The 25625-nt window shown below is 40.8% G+C and overlaps 1 protein-coding gene across 1 annotated transcript in view; it reads right to left on the minus strand.

The window, feature by feature from the left end:
• Window positions 1–25625, minus strand: part of cacna1ea (calcium channel, voltage-dependent, R type, alpha 1E subunit a) — a gene marked incomplete at its 5' end in the record, with an annotated part of 96518 nt that overhangs the window by 14170 nt on the left and 56723 nt on the right. The window contains 25 exons of the mRNA XM_080473453.1: window positions 187–351; window positions 1504–1705; window positions 2359–2496; window positions 2908–3068; window positions 3247–3343; window positions 3699–3814; window positions 4431–4490; window positions 5018–5147; window positions 6397–6508; window positions 7060–7304; window positions 9774–10691; window positions 13715–13806; window positions 13995–14062; window positions 14575–14692; window positions 14910–14979; window positions 15801–15932; window positions 18160–18272; window positions 18451–18563; window positions 18737–18946; window positions 19112–19207; window positions 20453–20494; window positions 21826–21879; window positions 22109–22224; window positions 22885–22988; window positions 24841–25031. Coding sequence (XP_080329579.1) covers window positions 187–351; window positions 1504–1705; window positions 2359–2496; window positions 2908–3068; window positions 3247–3343; window positions 3699–3814; window positions 4431–4490; window positions 5018–5147; window positions 6397–6508; window positions 7060–7304; window positions 9774–10691; window positions 13715–13806; window positions 13995–14062; window positions 14575–14692; window positions 14910–14979; window positions 15801–15932; window positions 18160–18272; window positions 18451–18563; window positions 18737–18946; window positions 19112–19207; window positions 20453–20494; window positions 21826–21879; window positions 22109–22224; window positions 22885–22988; window positions 24841–25031 — 3863 coding nt within the window. The remainder of the gene's footprint in view (window positions 1–186; window positions 352–1503; window positions 1706–2358; window positions 2497–2907; window positions 3069–3246; window positions 3344–3698; window positions 3815–4430; window positions 4491–5017; window positions 5148–6396; window positions 6509–7059; window positions 7305–9773; window positions 10692–13714; window positions 13807–13994; window positions 14063–14574; window positions 14693–14909; window positions 14980–15800; window positions 15933–18159; window positions 18273–18450; window positions 18564–18736; window positions 18947–19111; window positions 19208–20452; window positions 20495–21825; window positions 21880–22108; window positions 22225–22884; window positions 22989–24840; window positions 25032–25625) is intronic.

Here is a 25625-nt window from a genome sequence, read left to right on the forward strand (position 1 = left end):
ATGGGGAACTTAGCTATGGAGGGCTTTATGGGTCAGGAGGAGGACTCTGAACTGGATACGTTGTGGGACAGGGAGACAGTGGAGGTTTAGGAGGACACTATATATTTACACGACTAATATTTTGATCCTCACCCATAATATATATATATATATGTATTTTTTAATACAATATGTAATCGTCCTCACCTTCATCATCAGGACAATAGTGTTGAGAGCAATCATGGCCAGGACTGTGTACTCAAAAGAGGGCGAGACAACAAAATGCCACAATCGGTACTGGAACGTGTGCCGGTTCTGCGGCATGTATCGGGTCAGCGGCTTGGCACTGATGGCAAAATCTATGCAAGCCCTCTGAAATACAAAGACAACAGTGGGAAGAGAAAATGACAAAACAGTTGATAACTCTATCTTTGAATTATATAGAGTTGTATTGCATCCACTGGAGGATAGACTTGTTTTGTCAGAATTAACCAGATACATTTATATCAAAACATGCTTTTGGCTATGTTTCATTCAGAAATAACAAAGTTTGGCTAAAAATATTGACCCGATACTGTCAATAATATACAGGGTGCAATTCTATTAAAAACTACTGTGCTGCTCCCGGAGGGTGGGTATGGGTCGGGATGGAGTTTGTGGAGTTTTAGATCTTAATGTTGTGTTCTGGCTGCCTCCTTCAAGGATTGACATTGCTTGAGTTTGCACAAATTTTTAAAGCTATGTTCTATCCGACGCAACGTGAGTGTTTGGGGGTAAAGGACCTTATTCAGTGAAAAGCCAGCAAAACGCCAGCATTTGATCCTGGAGAGATGAAAAACATTTACTTTTAAATAAATGTATATTCTCCCCACCCGATTCAGCCACTAGTAAATTGCACCCTGCCAATATATCTGTGCTCATATTATAATATTATACTCACAAGTCAGGACTTTTGCCACAAATACACAGTTTTTCAGGTGAATCTGATGCACTTCTTTGGGTTTTAACTCATCAAGTCAAAACAATTCAAGAACAATTAAACATTTGCAAACATAACCTCAGTATACTAAACCTTCTTTTGATTTAAAGATCATAATGCAAATACACTGCATACAGTGTATTTACATCCAGCTGTATGGATAAGGAGGAGTGAACACATTAGGAATGAAAACACTATAATTTCACCTGAGGAGGGATCTACAATCACAGCAATCACACCATGTGATGTCACTCATGTTTCTCAATTGATTGGTGATTTTGATGTGACGTCAGAGTATTGATCAGAGGAGGAACTGTATTAACAAGAACCAAGCAACATCATCCTAATGAGCACATTAACTGCCATGCAGCTGTTCACATGACTAAATTGCTCCAATACTGACAACTGCACGTTGCATTATTGTCCGGACAAGACATGTTGCTGTTTAGTTTCTCCCAAGAGCCATATATCGGAAATTAATAGTAAAAGAAAGACAAAAAAAAACCAGTTATGCTTCTTGTGTTGTTGTAATAACCTGACCCCACCTCATTTTTCTCCAGACTGCACTCCTCCATCATTTTATCTCCCTGTTCCTGGAATGTGATGATAATAAGAGCAACAAATATGTTGACAAAGAAGAAAGGAAAGACGACAAAGTAGATGACGTAGAAGATCGACATTTCCATTCTGTTGCTGGGGCTCGGACCCCTGTCCTCTTCTGTCACGTCTACAGAATGCTGCAAAACCCTGAAAGAAGAGAAGTACGATTCTCACAACCACTCACATGAGCAGTAAAACAAGCAAAACAAAGGAAGAAATAAATGTACAAACACAAACAGGAAGATTTTACCTACAGAAAAATATCTGAAACCACTTTATATCAGTTGACAGAGACTTTACTTACAGATTTGCGTACATAGTCTCGTGCTCTTCCAAACTTACATTATGACAAAGAATTATGTTATTATGTGTTGGCATTAAGTGTGGCAATGTTTTAGTTCCTGCACACATTTTAAGTATTTGTTCACTGGGGTGCAGATCAAATTCAAATTTACTATGAGAAAATTGAAATAATTGTAAGTTTTTTTCCGCAACAGCACTTAATTAACGAGGGTTGGACAGGCCTCAACCAACAATCACAAGACCAATTAAATAATGGTATAACCTCATTGTTAGATAATGAATGGCAAAATCATTGTTAAATTATTCTCCTCTATTATATTTCCTTAATCAAAGGTCAGATTTGACCATTAACAAAGGCACTAGGCAGATGTTAAAAGGTTATAATGCTCATAAAAACTAATGATCCCTCTTAGAAAGAAAAATGATATGGGATGAGAGCTCCTGATGAATTTTCTCATCCAGCATGAGAGTTCGCTCGAGGCAAGTGGCACACTCACTGAGGCCATCCCTCTCCAGTGGAAACGGTGAAGAGAGTCAGCAGAGCCCAGATGACGTTATCGTAATGAAAGTCATGTCTCCTCCACTCTCGTTTTTTCACCTCTTTCTTATCCTTCCCATAGTCAATGTAGTAACCCCTGGGTAAAGAAAGGACAAAGCAACATAAAAAAAAAAAAGGGTTGCATAGAAGGAATGGAGACCTCTATTATCAACTACCTTGTAAAATAAAGCTCAAATTAAAAAAAGAAACACAAAAAAAATGCTCTGATCGCTTTATTAATTTCTATGATGTTAAGGGGAAATTAAGCTATTTTTAAAAATAATTTAAGAAAAAAGTTTTAAATGAAGTTAAATATAACTGTTGAATAAAGGTGAAGAAAACATGTACACATTATAGTGAAAATAAAAGACTGGAGGATATACATTAGTAATTAGGAGGGAGAGACACATTAAAAAGCTTGAGGGAAAGATAGATATAAAGACACTAAGCCAAATGAATAATTTGGTGAAGATCATAAACACTATATGAGAGAAAATCTGAGGATTACTGGCAGTCCTTCTCTGTGTCCTTTGAACTGTCGGTACAGTAGAAAAACTTCCCCTTGAAGAGCTGCACAGCAATGACGGCAAAGATGAACATAAAAAGCTTGTAGACAATTAAAATGTTGAAGACGTTCTTCAGCGATGTCACCACGCAGTCAAATACCGCCTGGAAGAAAGAGACAAATGTCAAGAAAAATGAAGGAAGATCAAACAGTATATGTTTGAAATACCTGGGCGTGAGGGCGAATTAATATGTCTTTGTTTCTAAAGAGCACCATATCAGAAAATGTGTGTAAAAAACATTGATAACCAATCAGAAATCTCAAAGACAGTGCATATCTCACCTTGAGTTTAGGAAGTCTTTTTATTGTTTTTAATGGTCTGAGGACCCGCAGCACCCTCAGAGATTTGATGGTCTTAATGTCACGTCCTTTGTTGTTTCTGTGCAGAATGACACCAGTGTGAAATTCAAATACATTTTTAAAACGATGGTTCATTTGCAAACAGTTTTTTCCCCCTTTTTTGATTTACAGTCACATAATATGTGATCTCCTATAATGTAATGATATCACACAAATTTTAATTTGCACTTCAAAGTTGGTAATTGTTGTAAGAGATGAAGCCATTTATGTATTTTACCCCATCACATTGCTGCTGGTTAATCCCACAGACGCATCGTCCACAGACAGATAAAAACAGAAGACATGAACAAATATGTCAACAGCCATAAATAAAATGGGATGGTGAAGATATTGTGATGCAAAAGTTTGACGAGCTCAAGTAATGAAAATAAAACATGACTGACGTGAGGGCGAAGGCAACCAGGGCTCCCACTACAACGATGAAATCCAGGATGTTCCACAAGTCTCTGAAGTAGGAGCCATCATGGAGGATCAGACCCTGATCAATCATCTGAAGACAACAGAGTGTATGAGGCAACTGAATTACAGTCTCACTGTGGGAACTACAGACATGAACCAGCTCCTCAATCTGCTGCAATTAAGGAATATTGGCTTTGATGAGTTTGAACGATATATATATAAAAACACATTTCAGATGGAGAAACGTTTTTCTTCTTGAGATTATTCTGGGGCTGCACAGTAGTGTAATGGTTAGCGCTCTTACCACATGGCAAGAATGTCCCGTGTTAGAGTCTGGGCTTGGTTGTGTTTCTGTGTTGTATTTTCTCCCTGCTCCTACTTTGGTTTTACTCTGGTTCACTTCCACAAGCCCAAAACACATGCCTTTGAGTTTTTATAATCTCTCTGAGGTTGCACTGTGATAGACTGTGACCTGCACAGGGTGTGACCTGCTTTCACCCATAGTTTGCTGGAATCGACTGACGCGTCTTTGAACAGGAGTTGGATGAAGCTGTAAAACAGTGATGTGCCTAACTCTTGTGTTTTCTTTTGCAAAAAGTAGAAAAAAAGGATCTGGTCAAAATAGATCCATTTATATTTTCACATTTCACAATCGTTTCCTTTCAACATGAAATATCATGCTGTGCCAGTTTCACAGAGTAACTCACCTTTATAATCATTTCAAATGTGAAGACTCCAGTAAAAACGTAATCAAAATAGCGCAGAACCTGTAAAGAACATCAGAGTCAATTAGACACAACAGAAGAAGTCAAATAAACACAAGAAAATCAACAAAAACATGAATATTCCCTATGCGAAATAAAAATCTTTTTGCTTCTGGCATCGATTTGATGGTGTACACGAGTTTCATTTCTCAGCCTGCCACTTAGAGAGGAAACGGTGCCCTTGAATGATGACAATAAAACTCAGGATAATTAGCCACATTCCTCTCAGGCTCACTGTGTCTCAGACTTCATTTGCCAAACTCGTCAGAGATTTAACTGCCCCCTATCAAGATGCATTAGCGACCTCTTTCAAAACATTTAAGGATTTTTTTTTATAACAATTTACTTTCTTATCTTTTCTTTCTTTGCGACAGCTGCTTTCTGCAGCTGATAGGTTTTAAGAGACTCAGAGCACAGATAAAAACTTATGTTAGCAGAGTGAATGAAACAGCAGGAAGATTCAGGCGACTACAAAGCCCTTGTCACAAATGTCTGACAAAGACGACAAGGACATCAATGCAATTACAAACCTTATTCCAGTCAGAGGAGGTGGCCACTGGGTCCTCAGCAGCCAGGGCGATACTGCTCGCAGCTATGACCAGCAGGATGGACATTTCAAAGTATCTGAGGTTCACCACATAGTGACAAGCTCGACGCAGCCTGAGGAAGAGCAGAGAACAGGTAACGTAATGCAACATCGGAGCCCACGCTATCAGCACTAAATGAAGATAAATTGGTGTACTTTATCATTTCACTGCTACAGAGCACTTCTCTCATATTGATGCAGTAAATTCAAGGGTAAAATGAGGTACAAATCAGTTCAGCGTAAACACTACAAACACTGGATTAACTGAATAGCAAGAAAATTATCCTTATGTTTCTCATCTGTTCAAAATGTGCATATACTCAAGTGGAAAAAATAAATTGTGGTAGTACTTTGGGCCATGTGCTCACAAAACCTTTTGGGTGGATTGTTGCTATCACCAACAGGCTGTCAGCCATCAGTTTAGACTCCAGGAGTCACAAGAGAGCTACTAAGTTTCTTATCTGCATCTTTCAGATCAATGGATTAACAGATTCTCATAATACTCGTGTTTCGCATGTTCATTATGCTCCAACTTTATTTATTGTAAGAAAATATAATAGTATTTGGAACACTATACTTCCTCCATACCCTTAACAATAAATGGTAAAACATAAACGATAACATAATAAAATACTCGTCCAGCTCTTCACATCAGAAATGCCCCGGTGCTATCAAGAATCTATGTAGGGGAGGCAAAAACAGCACAGGGTAGGATACAAAAAGGTGTAGAGGATCTTAGACAAGGGGGAGATATCTGAAGCTCAGCTACAAAACTATGAATACTGCCACTCCTGAGGGGTCTGATTTGTTGATAAGCCTGATCAGATGAGGGCTCTCAGTAGCAGGACACTGCAGGAGGTCCATTGATTCGTTCTTCCTAGTCTCGGCTGGTATCACAAAAGACAAGTGCAGTAATCCCACCACAGGTATTCAGGGTGAAGTGATAGTTATGAGGAAGTAGAAACAGTCTAGTGGAGGTGCAAGGAGAAAGCTATCGCTCTGAGCTGTTTCAAGGCCTGAGGGTAGATGACCTGCCCCAGCACTCCTCCGAACAGGTGGGATTCCTCTCTATCTGAGGGCTTCCTTGGGGAAATGTGCAGTGTCAGAGAAAGTTTGGTTTGGAGTCTAAGTTTCATTAGTCTGTCTATAGGGCTGGTTTGCACCATCTTCTTCAAAGTGAAGAGATGCATTCTTACAGGAGGGCCACCAAATTGATGCAACTTGCATCGACTTCTCAAGACTCAGCTTATAAAACAGTACATAAACTATTAAGCTCAGACAAGCAGTAGGTTTACCATAAAAATGTGAGTGGTGGAAACTTACGGGTTATCAGGTTTGAAGATGAACATGCTGTCTGGGGTCACAGTGCTGACAGGTTTACTCTCCTCCGCCTCGTCTTTCTCTGACTTACAGGTTTCTGTGTCCTTACTGTTGACTGGAAAATGTCGTCAGAAAACGTTTGATCATACTTTTTTTCCTTAACCTTTTAAACCTTACCAAAAATTTGCAAGCTCAACTCATTCACTGAGAAATATGCCGTGTTGCTGCAAGAGGGAACAGTGAACTGGGGAGACAGAGTTGAATGACCGAACTCATCATTTCTCAAATTTCCTCTGGCGGCTACAATAAATGAGGTGTGAAAGATTTGTAATAAGGCATGACTCTGCCACAGAATGGATATGTTTGAAAAATGACCTCTGCTTTTTTCTGATTGAAAACTTAAAGCCACCAACAGCTCAGCGAGCGGCGCACATTAAATTACCTGGCACACTTAACAGCATTACTCTGTGACTTAGCACAATTAACAGGACTTAAAACATTCATCTCAAATATATATTTTCTCTCACTGTGTTTATATTTCACATTTTTGTGTCATAATCCTAGTGTATTTATTGTATAAATAACAATATTCTTCAAAACAAACTTGTATGATAAACTATGAAAATGATGCTGCCTTTTAATTATAAAACATATTTGTACCACCACCTGTGATTGTAGAGAGTTCGAGTGAGGGCTGCACGTTGGACATCTCAATATTCACGCTGGACGTGAGCTGAGATTTATCCTGGTCCTGTTGTGAATCCTTCTCTTCTTTGTCGTCCTCTATGATGACAGGGACCGACGGCTCAGACTGATGAGGAGGGTCTTCGTGCTTCTGAGTACATGGGTCAGCAGTGTGGCTCTGGTCATCTGTTGGTTTACTCTCTTCTCCTGTGTCCTGATCAGCCTGTCTGTAGATGTATTGAAAGCAGCCAGATATGTGGAGAGAGATAAAGTCACAGCACTGTTGTTTGCATTTTATGAGTGGAAATTCTACAGGCTCCAGAGCTGCAAAAACAACAAATAATACGATATGAATGATACGAATACCAATACGAATGACGGGAGATCAAGATCCTAAAATATGAGCGCAGTTTTGTCTACAAAATGAAGTCCCAGTGAGTTTCAATAAGGCAAAAGATTAAATACTTGCACAAATATATAAACTAAAAATTGGATTTATGGCCAAAAATTCCAGCTCCTTCCTGTGTAGCATGTTTGTTGTTACATGAATTGGTCAGACTCAGAGAGAAATGAGGGCCTCTGCAGGTGGCCATGCCAAACTGAGGTAAAGTTATTTAGCATTTCCATGCTGCTAATAGAGCGCAACAAATTTATTTCTAAACCACCCAGATTTACTCGTCCGCTGTGAATAATTCCTCAAACTCCATTTAAATCACTTTAGTGCAGAATTCTTTTAATATGCATACAAGACCATGTTTGATCTTCAAGCTAATGTCCCTTCAAGGGGCATCCTGAGACAAGTTCTGGCTGCAGCATGCCTCTGAAGCATGTGCCTCTCAACACTGGTTTCTGTCAATAAAACATGAAACAGATAAGAGAGAGGCACCATGGAGAACAGGCTTATTACCACTTTAGGTTAAAGTGATGTGAATGCCTATTGAATGTGATGTCTGTCACAGCATGGCTGGAAAAACCCACATAAAAGTGATGTTTGAGCAACTTCAGAATGACTGGATATTCACCATCCATGATCCTCTTGAAGTTGTTTGCTCAAAAGACAAAGTGAGTAGATTACAGATTCTGTGCCTCACTTTTTTTTTAGTTAGAAAATTTGATGATTGTTGCAAACTTTAACAGTTTTCTTCTTTTACAAGAATCAGTCCAACTACCTAACTAAACTCTGTCAACTTCTGCCAATGCTGACCACCAAAACCATCATGGTGTTCCCGAATCACAAGTCGTGGATGAACAGCCATGTTTGGATACTGCTCAAAGCTCGAGAAGCGGCCTTCTGGCCAGGTGACATGGAGGTCTACAGCCAACCCCCGAGAGATCTGAAGAGGGGCATCAGAGAAGCCAAAGAGGTACAAGCAGCACATAGAGGGTCACTTTGCCCACAACAACCCATGCAGCATGTGGAGCGGCATCAAAGCCATTACTGACTACACAGCCAGCAGCTCACAGATCAGCACTTCCAGCACACTGCCTGACAGCCTGAACAATTTCTTTGCATGCCTCAACACACAGAACACCAGAGCAGATCCTCAAACTAGCCCTGCCAGAGTAGAACCAGCACTCATCCTGCAGCAACACCAGGTGCGATCTGCTCTGAAGCACATCAATACTTCCAAAGGTGCAGGACCTGTCGGAGTGTCGGTCCGCACACTGCAGTCATGTGCTGAAAAGCTAACGGGGGTGTTCACCGACATCGTGAACCTTCTGTTGAAACACGCTGCTGTCCCCACCTGCCTCAAATCTCCACCATCATCCACCTCCACCTCAATGACTACCACCCCGTCACCTTGACTCTGTTAGTCATGAAATGCTTTGAGAGGCTCAGCATGTCCCACATCAGGGACAGCATCCCTGCACATCTGGATAGGTGCCAGTTTGTTTATCAGAAGAACAGATGTACAGAGGATGCTGTCTCCATTGCTCTCCACTCAGCCCTGACCCACCTGGAACAACCAAACACATATGCCCGGATGCTCTTCATAGACTTCAGCTACACTTTCGCACAATAATCCCCCACAAACTGGTTGACAAAGTCCAGGATCTTGGACTCAGCACCTCACTCTGCACGTGGATGATGGACTTTCTTTCCAGCAGGCTGCAGACTATCAGGATAGGAAGACACACATCCACATCCATCATTCTGAACACTGGTGTGCCACAGGGCTGTGTGCTCAGCACAACCCTGTTCACCCTCTTCACTAAGGACTGCACCCCCATCCACCCCTCTAACACTATAGTGAGTTTTGCTGATGACACCACTATCGTCGGGCTCATCAGTGACAACGAGGAGGCTCACTACATGGAGGAAGTCCAAGGACCAGCTTTTTTCTTAGAGCTGTGGCCTCCATCACCCCTCCTATTCCCTGCCTCCTCTCTCCCCACCCCCACTCACACACACACACCAGCCAAAGCTCCAGACTGTGCCACATATTGTTGCACCTTGAACTTCACTCTACCGGAGACAGTGCAATTGTTTTTATGCATTTTTATATTTATCTTAGATTCCTTTCCTCCCCTATTTTATCTGTTTACTATTCATCTGCTGCTCCAAGAAGACTGACTGATTGTAACCAACTAAGATTTGTTGTTTTTATGACAATGACAATAAAGTTTTCTCATTTTCTTTTTCCTTTTATCAGAAACAAATATCTATTAAAAACGCAGTTCTTGATCAGTCTCACCTGCTCTCTTTGTGCGTCACAACCTCTCCTTCTTTGTTTACATGCTCTGCTTTCTTCTCTTCTTCTGTTCCAGGGTTTCTCTTCCTCTCCCCAATGGCTGAATGACTCCCATTAGCAGGAAAAGACCCCTGACTTCTGGTTTCCCTCTGATGGTCATGGTGATGCAGCGCCCTTCTGTTTCTAAAGCCACTATGACCTCCATTTTCTGGCATCAGTGTGTCAATGTTATCTGGAGGTCTGAACTTCTTTACGGGCCTATGCTGACGTTCACCATTCAGCCTGGGACTGCGACGCTCATCGCTTGTCCTGTTACTCTGATTAACACTGAGTTTTCCACCCTGGGTCGTGGGCTCTACCTCAGGAGGCTCTGGTATAGTCATGGACACAGAGTCGGTGAGAGGTACATTTGTAGAGCTCAGTGACTCTGGCACCAGCGCTGACATTGGGGGTTCAGGTATTTCATGTGAGAGAGCAGCATCCAGAGGCATATCCACAGACATTGAGGAACCCGAGGCCTGGTTCTTGGTTGGGGAAGCCAATGGGTCATTGAGACGTCTCAAACTTCCAGATGGTGTGTGCTGCATGACCTTTCGTTGTAGTGAGAGCGGACGTCCGTGCTGGCCTTGGGCCGAGGCAGGGGGGACGTCCTTCTCCTCACTGGGGTTGGTGAACAGGATCTCGCGGCTGGACATCTGGCGGTGTCTCCGCAGCTGGCTTGTCCTCTGCTCCCACACTGACATGGTCATCCTCTTTCTCCTTTCTCTCCTGGACATGAAAGAGTTAGAAGGGTTGAGTGGTGGGGGTGGGCGGCCCTCCCTGATACTGCTCTGGGCCTCCTCCAAGGAGCATGAGTATGTAGGCCGGCTGCGGTGAATGGCTCTTTTCCTGTACAGGTAGGGCCGCCTTCTCCGACTTCCCCTGAGAAAAGCAAGACAAGAAGTATGTCAGCATATAAAAAACTGATTTTTTCACATTTATTGTGTTAAATTTGCCTTAGTTATATCACATTGTAATTACGTCTGTATTTATTTATTGATCCAGGTCTAGATTAATTTCGCTTGCATGCTTTTCATTGACCACATTGGGGACCAGAATACAAAGCTTTGATGGACCAGAAAATAATGCTGTCAGAATACTTAAAAACAACAATAACTCTACATTAACGTTCAAAAAATGTACCGAAAAGATGAACACCAGTACCGTAAATGCTTTAGTTGGATGTTCAAACACTTCATGAACAACAAAAAGGAATTTAATTTCAACATGAAGCAACTAACTGGATCGATGACAATGTCTGGTGAGAAATTAACCAACCTAGAACTGTTTATGTGACTTTCATACCAAAAAGAGTAAGATGCAGAATGAAATCTGTGGAATAGATTCAATTACTGTGGATTCAATGAAGCTGAAGAGTTGTGAGGTACAGGACAGAGCATGAACAGAGTGCTATACAAGATGAGACTGGGACATTCACCCATTGGAGAAAATCAAGTAGGAGTGACTGAGAGAGTTATAGAGCTGAACAGACAGAATTACTTACTGGAGTGTGGACTCTTGTGTGGTCCATGTTATCAATGAGCGATTGGTTGAAAACAAGACATTAGTGCTTTTGTGAGCAGAGACAAAACAGGCTAGGAGACACACAGCAGGCTGACCCTTCAAGTCCAATTGTTTATGAAGGTTTTATGAAACTTGTTTTGGATTGGTTTGAGTACTTTCAGAAGGTTACACAAAACTTGGCCCTTTTCATCATCATATTTTACAAAACGATATACGTAGTTCATTGACCCAATAATGAATTGTTAACTGTGAAGAGAGTATGAATTGGAGGCCACACTGACAAGATTACTGAGACTCTTTGATGTGTGTCTCCATTGGAGCCAAGCAACACATAACAAACGAGATGGTAGCAGTTATAGAAACATTCATAAAACATCAACTGTAAGCACGACATTGATAAGTACACTGAGATGTTATAAGACAGTCTGACCTACAGTGTGTGGACAGGTAGAAGACATAGAGATTGGCTCGGTCAGCAAACACGGGTGAAGAACACATGTTTAAATACCCTTGGAACAAAACCATCACATTGGGATGCAGCTCTGAACACAACTGCCACCTCAGCGCACTCACATATCAGCATTCTCTCAGGACATGCTAGTCGATGCCAAACCAGAAAATTCAAGTGCTGAGCTTCGAAATATTCAGAATACTTCAGTGTTTACAACCAGGAAAAATACTTCACAATGAAGGAAAAAAAACAAACTACGCACACTATAACACTATCCAAATATTCTAGTCCAGTCATTACTTGCATTATGTGAGGAGCATTCTCAGTATGTGTGCATAATTACTGTAATTCTTTCATTGCTCATGCAGACCAGACGCATGCAGCGGTCCCAAGTTAAAATGATAATCAGCCTCAGACATGCAGCATCTTGCAGATGTTTTTTTCATTTAGCAAATGCTGTCATGCAAGTTTATCCAAGGTCAACAGATCATTTACTGCCAGGGGTTCATTGTTGACACCAGTGAGAAGACAGAGAAGCCTTGTTGAAGAGGTCCTCTGTGAATTCATGTTACAGCCCATTGGATCCTGTGGCATTCTAGTCTTCTTTACAAAGCCCAGCCCTCAGTTTCCTCCTCTGCAAACTATCCTACATCTGTTTTACTATCTCAGTTTTAATCTGTCATTTATTAAGTATAATTTGGAAAGTTCTCATGCCAGAGAAACAGAGAACATGGAAAGGAAGCACCCCAAAAAGTAAAGACATTTGTGTTTGGGAGAAAACTGCATCGTAATGATGCTTTTCAAAAAATTATCTTATATTGTTGCAAAGCTTGTTTATGTCTTATTTAAATCATGGCACACTTCTAACAAAATATGCATTTTGGATGACCAGCAGAGATGGAGTATATCAGTTGTACCCATTAAAACTTGTCAAAACTGTTCCAAGGATCAGCAGCAAAAGTAGTAAAACTGTTTTACATTGGCAGGTGATTTATTTCATGAGGACAAGACACATATCCAGATCTGCTGCTCATCTCACAAATACAATTCTCAAACGTAATACCAAGAACCATTGTTACTATTCAGTAACACAATCTTTTCTTAGGTGCTGTGTTTATATAACCTCATATTGATAAAACTCTTTCTGGTAGATTCTTCTACATGCCCATGCAACAAACTATATCTCAATACACAGCGTGCATACAGAAGAAGAGGTGCCCACTCCTGTTCATGCACATGCACTTCTACCACTTATAACAAGGAAATACAAAATCAGCTCCTGAGTGGGAAAAAAATACATCTATTCTGCAGACTGGAAACCTGGGCATTGAAAAAACAAGGTCATGTTACTGACAGAACAGTTTCATTTAACTTCATTTAACTCCTCTACCTAGGACATCTACCTCACTAAGTAAAGACGTATATTACTGAAATGGACACACCACCTTCATTTGGACAGTACCCCTGTCTCCATGACAACAAAGCACCTCCCAGAGTGGAGTAACCACAAAGACAAAGACATCAATTTGGAACAAATTACAGTGCAGGGAGCCTGTGGAGGCTTGATGGCCTTTCATTGAAGACATAAAAAATTAGTCTGTAGTGGGACAGCACCAAATATGGGTTCTTTCCACATTGCCTCAGTAACACTTAAGTGCTACAAGCCAGCACCTACACACCACAGCAACATGAAGCTCCAAATGATGACCACTAACATCTATTTATATGTTTTCTACATACTACATAATCCAAATCTATTGCACGAAGTGGTTCTGCTGGAGGCTATACAGCAGCGCATGAGAAGTGTTACACTGTGGGCAGCTTCTATGTACCCACTCCATAGTGGAGGAAAGAAGAGAGAGAAAAGAAGAAGAGGACAGAGGAAGAAGAAGAGGAGGTCACGCAGAAGGAGAGAGCATGCAACACTTACTCTGAGGACATGAAGGAGGACAACGGGCCAACCTCCTTCGCCTTCTGTAGAGCATGCTTCTGGTTGAATGCAGCCTCGGCTTCCTCTTCATCCTGATCAAATGAATAAAAGAGCAAACGTCAGCTGAACAACTGTGATAGCAGTTATGCTAAATCATTCCACCGAATCAAAGTGATAAGAAAAATAATTGTGCATCACAAAGTTGAGGAAATGTTCTTCATTCAAGTAAGTCAATAACACAAAAGACCAAGCTCATATTTTCAGCTAACTATGTCATTACCTTTGTAAGTTCTTGTGCGTTGGCTAAGTTATCCACAGCAATGGCCAAGAAAACATTTAGTAGAGTGTCTGGTTGCAGTTGTGTTAAAGACCAATACAACAATGACTTGTCTTTCTGAGACCTGTAGTTGTACTTGACTCCTCAGAGAAAAACCCTCTTCTGATAAACCAGTCTATATGATGTTAAAAAAAGAAAAAGAAAAAGATCAAACTTTAATTGGGCTATGCTAGATGTGAGCAGCAACATCAAATTGTTTATTGAAATAAGAGAATCAGCTGCCCACCACTCTTTAAACGTAATTGTGCTTCACGCCATTTAAACTATTTCCTGGATTTTCATTGACGAATTCATGTCTCTGATCCAAAAAAGCATGTTTTAGAGTTTAATTACTACAACCCCAAGACTAATTTAGTATCACTTTGATTAAAAAAAGAGATATTGCTTTCACGCTATTATTCTCTTATTATTTACATTAGGCCACAAGGTGAAAATAAGGAAGCTAATACTGCGTATAAAGAAATGAGGCTTTTTCCACATTTAATCTTCTACATCCTGTAGAATAAATAATTAATAAGGATACAGTTTCCAAAAAGAGTGAGAACTATAAAGTAGACCGATGACCACATGCCAGACTTCACTCCTCCTTGAGAGCGAATGCCATTGTACATCACTTCGTTCCAGTCCTCTCCAGTCAGTATCTGTCAAAACACACACAATGGCAAACCAAAAGATAGAAAATAATCTACAAACTGCCCAGACCATCAGTCAGGAACGCAGCTATGACATGGTAACTTTCCAACAGGCAGGCAATTACAAAATAACATTTTGTGCAAACGGTGGTCAAACATATCAAACATATGTGAAATGTGTATTTGTGGAGTGCAGAGGAGCAATGCATCAGGTTTATGTTCAGACCTGAAAGACGGTCATGATAGCGGCAGGAAAGGTGTCAAAGTTTGTTGGAGTGTAGTCTTCAAAGATGAACCTGTAAAAAAGATTAGAAACACATTGTAGAGCTCGCTGTGGTTTATAGCTTCATCAGCCTCCCTGACAGCTGATAGCCTAGAGTAGACCGTCTGGCTGATGTTTCTGTGTGTGTGTGTGTGTGTGTGTGTATGTGTGTGTGTGTGTGTGTGTGTGTGTGTGTGTGTGTGTGTGTGTGTGTGTGTGTGTGTGTGTGTGTGTGTGTGTGTGTGTGTGTGTCACAAAAGTAGAAAATTTAATCTTAAAAGCAACTACGACTGGGATGCTGGAAGATCAATTCTCATTAAACCTGTTTTTGAATAAAAATGAATCTACTGAACCATAAAGGCCACTCTACCTTTACTTTGTCCTGATAAATGTATATTTATTTGAGCCGCAATAAATTAAACAGTCTACTATAATCCAATATTTTTTCCAGTTAGATTTGACTCAGCCCCCAGCTAGCACAGTTGGTAGAGCATGAGACTCGCAGTCTCAAGGTGGTGGGTTTGTGTCCCGCGCCAGGCGCCACCTTCCCGTGGGCTCATAACCTGCAGGAAGGTTCTTAATCAGTGCAATGTGATCGGGGTGACAGTGCTCAAACAACCACCCCCATGACCCGGATAAGCGGGAGAAAACGGATGGATAGATTTGATTCGCTTCCTATCTCTTATGCATTCAATACACATAATTGAATGAACCAGTGGTTCCGCCTGCAATGTTAGATTTATGAAAACATTAGATTGACTCCAAACACATTCGCACACTCTCCTATTAGGAGTCCCTCCACTAATCTAGAAGCATTAGTATTTTACTTAAAGTAGACATTCGATTATTATTTACCTTCCACCAAAAAGCTGCATGCCGAGGAGTGCAAAGACGACAATGAATAAGAAGAGAAGGAAGATCAGGGAGATGATGGACTTCATGGAGTTCATCAGAGAGACGACTAGATTCCTCAGAGACGCCCAATATCTAGACAATCAGAAGATGCAATATTAATGCAAGAAAGACAAAAAAAGGGAAACAATGTAAGTCTTCGGGAACTTGGTTCAGAACTAGTTACTTTATCCAAGTTCGTGTTTCATAGGGTCTCAGCTGAGATTGGCAGAACAGCAGGCAAAACATTTGACAGGTCACCAGCTCATTACACAGAGAAACAGAAGAACACACAATAACAGACAGTTTACAGTTATTAATAGCACAAACACTTTAGGCTGTGAGAAGCAGCTGAACTCATGGTAAACACATGCAGGCACAGAAGAAACATGCAAACAGTACAGTCTGTTAACTTCTGACATCATCCACATGTTGTGCTCACAAGTTTTGAATATAAAAAAACAACAAAAAAAAAAACCCCAACTGGCTGTGGACTTAGAAAGAAGTGAGGCTTGCAGACTGAAGGAGCAGCACTATTCATCTTGGTTACCTCAGAAACTAATAACTCTTGATTCTCACACCAGTCAATAGCAGCTGAAAGAGGATGGTGTTTTTATCAAGCTATGAACAGGTCAGCATTAAGAGTAGCTTTGTGGATAATGTAGAAGACACAAGTTTTAAAGTAAAAGACACTTTTTTTTGCAAAGTTTTTCAATGTCCATCACAAGTGAATGAGCATTCCAGAAATGTTTAACCAATTCATTGTGTGCTGTGATGGCCCTGAGTTTTGTTCTATCCCTCACTTAGTTCCCCCTGTGTTCGCACATGAATTGTTGTGTTTTTGAGCTTCACGCTGTTGTGCTTCTGTTCGAAATTTCGAGTTTAGTTATAGTTAATGTCAGATATCATGTTCACTGATGGTTTTTCTGTTCGGTGTGCTCAATGTTCTTGTCTTTCTTCAGGCTCCTTGACTTTCCCTGATTGTTATCAGCCATTCTCTCTTGTTTCCCTGTTCACAGTGTGTATGTGCTTTACTAAATTTGTCTGTGATCTTCCCTAGATTTTTAAATTGGTCTTCCCACCCACTCTGTTGATCCATGTCAGTGTTATTGTCTGTTATCCCTGCATTTCTAACCCAAGGTTCAAAGTAATGCTCGAGACGAGGCCTCTTCTGCCTGTCTCTGAGGGGCTCCAGGAGGACTTGCCTTCTCATGCTCCGGTATATCTATCTCCAAGGGAGTCCAGGAGAACCTGCCTCTGCCCTTCTCTGAGGGGATTCAGGAGAACCCACCTCAGCTCGTATCCAACAAAGTCCAGTAAAACCCAACTTCCAGTTTTCTCACACTCGTCGAGACCTGCCTCTGCCCACCAATGGAGGGGTCAAGGAGGACCCACCTCTGCCCTTTTGTGTAGTAGCTCAGGAAAATCCGCCTATCTCTGAGGGGGTCCAGGAGCCCACACCTCTTTCATTCTCTGTGATCATTTCGGATCCACTTCAGCTCATCTCCGAAATGTTCTAGAAAGACCCATTCCCAACTGTGCTTGTGCCCACGTCAATTGGGGTCTAGGAGGACACACCTCTATCAGTCTCTAAGCCCATTCCAAAGGGGATCTGCCTCTGAGAGGATCTGTCTCTGCCCTTCTCCGAGAGGGTCGAGAAGGACCTATTTCCATCATGTCAATGGAGGTCCAGGAGGACCAACTCTGCCACTTTCCAAGGGGGTTGAGGAAGACCTGCCTCTGCCCATCTTTGCGGGGTCCATGTAAAAGTCCTTCGTCTTATCAGTTGTCAGTTTGCTGTTTGTTACCTGTTCCTCCTTGACCATTCTGTTAATCTTCATCTGTGCTCCTTGTCTGATATGTGAAATATTCTAGTGTTTTGGATTTTACCCTTTATCTGTATATGCTGTATATGTCAGGGATGTCAGTAGGATGCCATGATTTTTTTTTATCCTTGACGGAATCAGATTTACATTGATTGATGGACCTGTTGTTAGTTAATGTTTACTACTTCTTCTCTCATTCCAAGTGTTCTTCAACTTCCAACTGTCCACCTTCATCTCATTAACCCCTTGTTGAGTAGCAATGTAGATCTAGACAAAGCACAATTATGTCCACATATGTGGACACCAGGTCCTTGGTATTAAACCATATTTTGTGAGCCAGAAACAAATTGCCCTAATATGACTGTTACACATGCAAAATTGCATATTGCACCAATATGTCAATGATATAACTGCTAGCGTGCACTAGTAAAATGCTCCTTGCAAATAAAGTGACATCTTAACAGATGGCAAAAAGTGAGGAAAGCTTCAGTACTAACTTGGTGATCTTGAAGATCCTCAGCAGACGGAGTGCACGCAGGACACTGATGCCAAAAGAGGTGCCAGGCCTGAAGAAACCCCACAGCACCTCAAAGATGCTGCCAACAATCACCTAAAGAGATATCCACACAAATAATACAATCCAATATCAAACAAAGAACATTTGAAAGGTAATGGGATAAAAGAAGGCAAAGATGATGTACAGACAGCGAGAAGGTGGATGCAACATAACTCAATGATTCAAACACCTGAATTTTGCAACAAACAAATATGACTAGAGGAGTACTTACACTGCAGTCGAAGCAGTTAAAGGAAGAGTGGAAGTAGAGGCGCGGCCCCAAGCTGTACATCTTTAGGAACATCTCGGTCAGGAAGAGAGCAAGAAACAGAAACTCTGCGTAGTCTAAAACAGAATAAATTCCCATAAGTTAATGTTAAAACCTACATTCTGGAATTGGAATAAGCAAACATTGCTAAAAGGACAACTTAATGAGCAATAACAACAGCAACAAAAACAGCAACCAGCTCACTGGCATATTAATACTTTCAAGCTGCTAATGGCGTGTGGTGACTCACAGAGGAAGTTGGACAGCCAGAGGGGCTGATTGTGGTGAACGATGGCGACACACAGTGTGTTGAGCGCAACAAGGCCAAGAACTGTCCAGTAAAAAGTGTGTGTCTTCACCACCCGCCGGATAGAGATTCGCAGGAGACGCTCCTTACGGCGAAAATATGCTGTTGGACCTCGCTTTGCACTCCTGATACTAGCTGTTGCCATGGGGATGCCTTTCGGTGGTAAGAGGAGTTGGAGAAAAACTGTAGATGAGCACCACTTGTATGTTTCTTCTCTGAATCTTGAATTGAAGCCAGTGTGATATTTTAAACAGTATGGTGTACCTTTCTGACAATATACGTGACCATATTTATGAGCCTCTCCACATATCCACTCACCCACAGAGGGGATGTCACCATATTGCTCCTCCCCTGACTGCCCTTGACCCACCACCTCCATGCCTCTCCTCTTGATGGTGGTCGCTCGCTTCAGCACTGCAGACAGAGCAAATTAAACAAAAGCCATAGCAGAGCAAGCTGCAAAAACTGCTTAAAACATATTGTGTGATTAGATAAGTGACAACACACTGAGGGTAGTGAGACAAGGCCAAGTTTTGGGCTGTGACCAAAAAACAATTTTGATTAATGACATCTAGCTGAATTATTTTATTTATTTATGTATTTATTTATTCATGTTAAATATTCCAAATCCTTGTTGATGGCACGGCAAAACAGCCCCAAACTGCTTTGTGCATAACCAACCTCACATTTCAAACTCTTTTCAAAGACATCCAAAGTTGGACCAAGGCCATGTGCAAGTGTGGCATCTGATAAAGCAGATGGAGCAGATGCAGCAAACAATAAGAAGAAATCAAAGCAAACGTCATCTGCATAGTAAACTTATGTTGATGAAGTTTGAGCGGAAAGGGAAGACCAAGTTCAATGGAGCTGCAACCAAACGAGAGGAAAAGAATTATGACATAATGTTTGTGTAATGATCCCAAAAACTAAATGCAAATCTTCAGAAGCTATTTTATGATCCATGGTAGACCATGCTCCGAGGCGACTTTGCGTTCCATGCATTTCACTTATTAGAGTTGTGTTCAAGTGCTGCCACAGCGTATTGAGACACATCGTGCAGTGCACACATGCCGAAGTGAGTGTGATGTGTGTGTCTAACTTTTCAGTGAGTGATACGTTTTCATCTTATCCTTCCACCACTGACACATTTCCACTACCTTGAGATTCTACTTGCGGTCAATATTTGCTTGGGGACTTTTTAATAAGCCACTGATCAAACACACACACACACACACACACACACACACACACACACACACACACACACACACACACACACACACACACACACACACACACACACACACACACACACACACACACACACACACACACACACACATGCTGCCACCTTTCCAGTCCACTGGTTACTAAGGCAACAGCAGTGCGCCACCTTTTTCTTTTTTTTTTTTTAATCAAAGCTATCACAGCTTCCGCATATATTTCCATTACAACAGCTGGAGCCACTGTTTGTTTTGTCAACAGATTTGCACTGGACAATTTATTTTAATGCCAGAATGTCCTTGTATGACTAGCATACTTGAACAGGAGTATGTTTCATCTCTGTTTGTCAAAATGTGTGTGTCACGGCAACGTGTGAGTGACAAAATGCATTGTGGCGCTTGTGAGATAAAGTGCGGAAGAGAGAACGGTTCTCACCATAGACACCACCTGTACTCCACTCGGGGAGCCTCCTGAGAGCTGCCAATCAATCAACATTTAGTAAAACCCCTGCTGCTTTAGTGAAGAGGAAATGTCACAGTAGGCGTGAGAGGATCAATGCAGCACTTTGCTCTTTGTTGAGCTGAGCACTGTGTCTGAGGACCGGCTGAGCTCAACGTGAGCTGATGAACTCTGAGTGGTGAGATGTTATCCTGTGAGCGAGCTTTGCAAGTGTACCACAGCAGCAACACAATGTGGACAGCTCAAAACCAAAACTGATGCAAGACTACAATATTAAGAAAAGGATATTAAGAAATTCTTGCATTATTTCAAAGCTTACATGGTAACCTTGATAAAGTGATATTGGGATTTCTTAACATGCAGTCTGGCTCACAATACAAGGCCCCTTTGAGACTGAACATTTAGGGAAAGGCTTTGCTAAAGTCTCACCCTCGATGATCGCTATATATACTGTCAAAATGTTCACTGCTGTTAATAATAATAACATTTTATGGGTAAAAGCAAACTTTCTTTTTCCTGCCAATTGCTCATTATTTACTATGTACAAATTTTGCATGTTGTCAAGCAAACACTTTTTGTAGATGAAACAAAAACTAGAATTATCGATGTTAAATGTCACACCACAGGTTGATGAGTTCTACAGGTGGAAAAAAAAAAAATTCACCTTGTCACAACACACTATCTAAAGGTAAAATAACAATTGTGTATATCACTGCAGTTACAGTAAATGCAGAAAACACATTTAGTTCTTAAAAGATAATGACATAAATTCACCAAGAATAAAGCTTTTGTTGTATTATTGTATATTTTTCTATATTTATCACTTGAGTTTGTTGTATTCATTAATTTAATTTAAATTCTTGGATGTAATATTTATGTTAGATAGAAAGTCAGAGCAAGTTATTAGAATTCTACCTTTTTACACAAATGCCTGTAAAATGTTTATAATATTTTTTGGAATTATTGTTTGACAACATTTTATGGGAGCCTGATAAGAAAATAATATTGCTGGAGGGATTCAATTCATTAGAAGATTTAACCTGTTTGAAAGCTGATGAGTTGTTTCATGGTGGACCACAGTGATGAACGGGCTCACTGACCATTGTTTGAGTCATGCCACTCACAACCAAAAATAATCAGCAACATTGCTCAAGGAGTATCGATTCCTGTGTGAAACTCAAAACCAGAAATATTTACATTAGCGCTATATTGTATTATATGCCGATTCAGCACTTAAAATCATTTCTGCCAGCATAAAAATGAAATAAGCATGTATTGTGATGATTGGTAAGCAAATACTGTACATGTACAATGGAACCAAGTGAAAAAAGAGATTTCTGTGGTCTTACCATCAAGAGCAGAAGGTCCTGGATTCTTATTCTCCTCGGCCAGCATCACTTCCTCTGCAAACAAGAGCAGACAGGAGCAATAGATGATGGCCGTGATGAACCAAGATATCTGGTGTCGTTTGTAACTCTATTCAGATTTTAGTTGTTGCAAAGAAAACAGCTGACAGGCTGCATCATATACCACTGCACTCCACAAGTGAGGGTATAAGTGGTCCAGAGAAATAGCAACTTGATTTAGTCCAATTGAGGTTAAAGGCTATTCTGTGACTGAGACTAAAGCCACCTGCTCTGTCGATCCAGGCCCGGTAGCCGTTGAGCTCCCTCTCAATCTGCTGTTGGCGCCTCAGCTTCATGAAGGCCCTGCGGTTTTCCACCCTCTCTCTCTCCTTGGCAAATTCCCTGTAAAAACAGACCAATCCACAGGATGTATGCACTCCATGAGAGAGCAAAGATTCTTCTTGGAGATGATCATGAGAGAAAAAGCTATTGTTGTCTTGAACTAAGCTCTTCTCTTTATTCATCCAACTTGTTGGGCAGATGGCAGTGGAAGGCAAACGATATTTCATCTCTCTACGATTTACTTTCCCAGACACCATGTAGTGAAACTGTGTAGTTTGACTTAAAAGCAGCTCCATCATTTTAACACTCAGAAAAAGAAAAACACTTAGCTTTAATGTTTTGAAAGATAAAAGAAACTGATCGTAAAGCTGTAGCCTATCTGAGGTGAGGCAGTAGACTTAAAGTTAAGAAACCTTCAATGATATTTTCAGTGATGATTGTCTTATCTGGCCAATTTTAAGTTGGCTATGACAGTATGAAAGCACCATTAAATAACGTCTTGTCGACAGGTTTTTCCTTAAACTTGAAGTTAGACATTTTGGTACCCTTACAGGAACTACCGTGATTTGTGATGTTGATGGATTACATATTGAATTGTGAGCACAGAATTCTGGTGAAGAATCAACGAAAACATCCGCCAACAAAAATGGTCCTCATAAATCTATACAACTTCTATAAAAACGGGAAATTTTTAAGCGTTTGCTGTTTTCCTGAACATACCCGGAAAGGACTCCCAGAACCAGGTTGAGAACAAAGAAGGAGCCGATGATGATTAGAGGGATGAAGTAGAGCCAGTTCCAGCTGGGGCCCAAGGCATCGTCGGTCTGACAAATCCAACAAAAGTTTTAAACTCAGTAAAGTCAAGACAAGCTGCAGTAAACTTGAATCATTCTACGACGGGGATAAAAGACAAAAAGACAAAGGTGTAGGCGTTTGGGTGGCTGCAGTCGGTGAAAGTCTGAGTGCAGGCAGGGAGCCGAACACGTCATGTGTACTGATCCCTTCTCACACAAAGTGTGTGGAGGAGAGAACCAACCTGTATGTCAGATGGGATGTCCTATTGTGCTTTACTTTATGGCTTTATCAGTATTACCAGTAGTTTAGATATTGTTGTATTTGCGCTCTTGTGTTATAGCACATTGTTTTCTTTCGCATGAGAGGTGGTTTGGATTCAACTGCTTGTCTGTATTTGCATCTTTGCTTGGTTTTAAACATTCTGTATTCCTTGACGATGACTAGGGACAATTCAGTATTTGTAATTCTGTGTAGTTAGTCACAATATATATTTTTGTGCAGCACAGTAACATTACCACCATGTCACTTACCTGACCTTCCTCATCAGTGAGCCCCATTCAGCATCACTTTAGATATAATAATACAATCACTTGACAAATCATTTGCCTTCATGCATCTCAGTTTGTGTGAATGCTTGTTGGTTTACTGGGATTATTATGAGATTAAAAAAAAAATCAATTGGAAAGAAAGATAATAGGCTATTGGCCAATATTTACATGTATAATTTTTTATACTGATTAAAAATGAAAATCTTTGTTAGCTGCAAATCAGCACACGAATATAACTCAAAGAAAGTATTTTTGTTCTAAGATTGTTATGTGAAGAAAGTCACAGTAAAAAAAAAAAAAAAAGAGTTAATCTTGAGGTTTCCATAAATTCTGGCAAATGTCAAATGCAATTAAAAAACAGCACGACTGCATGTCCTCCTGTCTGCATAATGTCTGCCTATATAGAGGCTCCTTTCACGCTGCCACAGACATTCATTAAATGCAGTGCAGTATCTCATCCTTGTCAGTTACTCGACAGCAGAAAATGATTATCTATTTTATGCAAATTGTTTCATCACACTTCTCCGTGAGGTACATCATGATACAGAGTTTTGTGCTGTCTAAAATATGAGCTCTTGACTGGAGTCTAACTGAGGTGTGAACTCAGATATCTTCACTATAAAAACTAACAATAAACGATCATACAACTACATTAAAAACACAGACGTAAAAGAGAGTTTCAAAAGTAACACACAATTATTTTATTCTGATGTTGTTACTCTATTATTGTTGATCTGCTGTAACTAGTATATTAATATATTTTTAAGAAATAATTGGTGAGTGTGATCAGTTAGAGAGACCCAGTAACTTTCACAAGACTGCACATTGGTCATGCGAGGTGGTGAGTGAATGAACTTTGGTGAAGATTTGTAAATTACAACCCCCCCCCCCCCCCCAAAAAAAATTAACCTCAGTTATACACTTACAAGGGGATAACATTTCAAACACATTGCTCATGCGTTGCAGTTGTTAATGGGTTAATAATTCTATGCAAATCAAGACAAAGCTATTACTTTTATGATATTGTATACTGAGAACAAAACAAGAACGAAACAAGACGAATGCAGCACTCTGAATTTGGGCACAACAATCACATTTTCCTCCCTCCCCATGTCGTCCTTCCACAGGCGGGCTGTCTCAGAGAACGATGTACCACATGCAAGAGTTGCAATCATCCACTCAGCAACCGCTAATGTGCTGGAACCAAAGCTGCTTCGGGTTAATGGAGTCTAAATTGTAACAAACAATACAAAGCCTCAATAATTTGAAGCAATCTGGAAACGAACATTTAGTGAGTATCACATGTGAGTGTGGCACATGTGTGCAGTCCTACATTGTAGAGTACAGTGGTCCATCCCTCCATGGTGATGCACTGGAAGACGGTGAGAACAGCAAACAGGATGTTGTCAAACTGGGTGATGCCATCATTCGGACCAATCCAGGTATCAATGCATGTGTATTTGGTGGGACACTGACGTACACCACATGGGAACTCAAACTCAGATGAGTCCACTGTCTCGTTTTCTGGATGACAAGGAGCAAAACCACAGATTTTAAATGCATAAAGCTTGAGTTCCTGACAAAAGACAACTATCTCTTATATTCAACGAACTCCAGCACATTCAGTCTACACAGAGAGCTAATCCACCGCATCACAGCAGCTTGTGACCACTAAGTAACAGAACATCCTCACTTCAGTCTGTTGGTGTTATCAAACGGTCCATTCAGCTCAAGAGTGATGGGAGCTGCTTGGAGGTTAATGACAGCTACGAATGTCAAATAAGCCCCTGTAGTGACCTACATTGTTGGTTTTAATTACACAGAACAGCATTGCCAGTATGGTTTGATGTCTCCAGGTGTAGACTGGCATGCCATGTGTGCATGCATGTGTGAATGTACTTTCCGATAATGACAATGGGGCTGCTACATAAAGGGCTGCGCAAACATGTACAACACACAGCTTCTGACACACATGCTGCACACACATTGCAGCATTATGTACATGCATCCAAGCTATGCCTTCTCATGTACATTTTTTTTCCTTTATTTTCTTGACTAATTACGTTGTAAATTCCCACTGAAGGCATCAAAACTATAAATGAACACATATGGAATTAT

The sequence above is a fragment of the Lipophrys pholis genome (genome assembly GCF_963383615.2).
Source record: "Lipophrys pholis genome assembly, chromosome: 10".
Lineage (NCBI taxonomy): Eukaryota > Metazoa > Chordata > Actinopteri > Blenniiformes > Blenniidae > Lipophrys > Lipophrys pholis.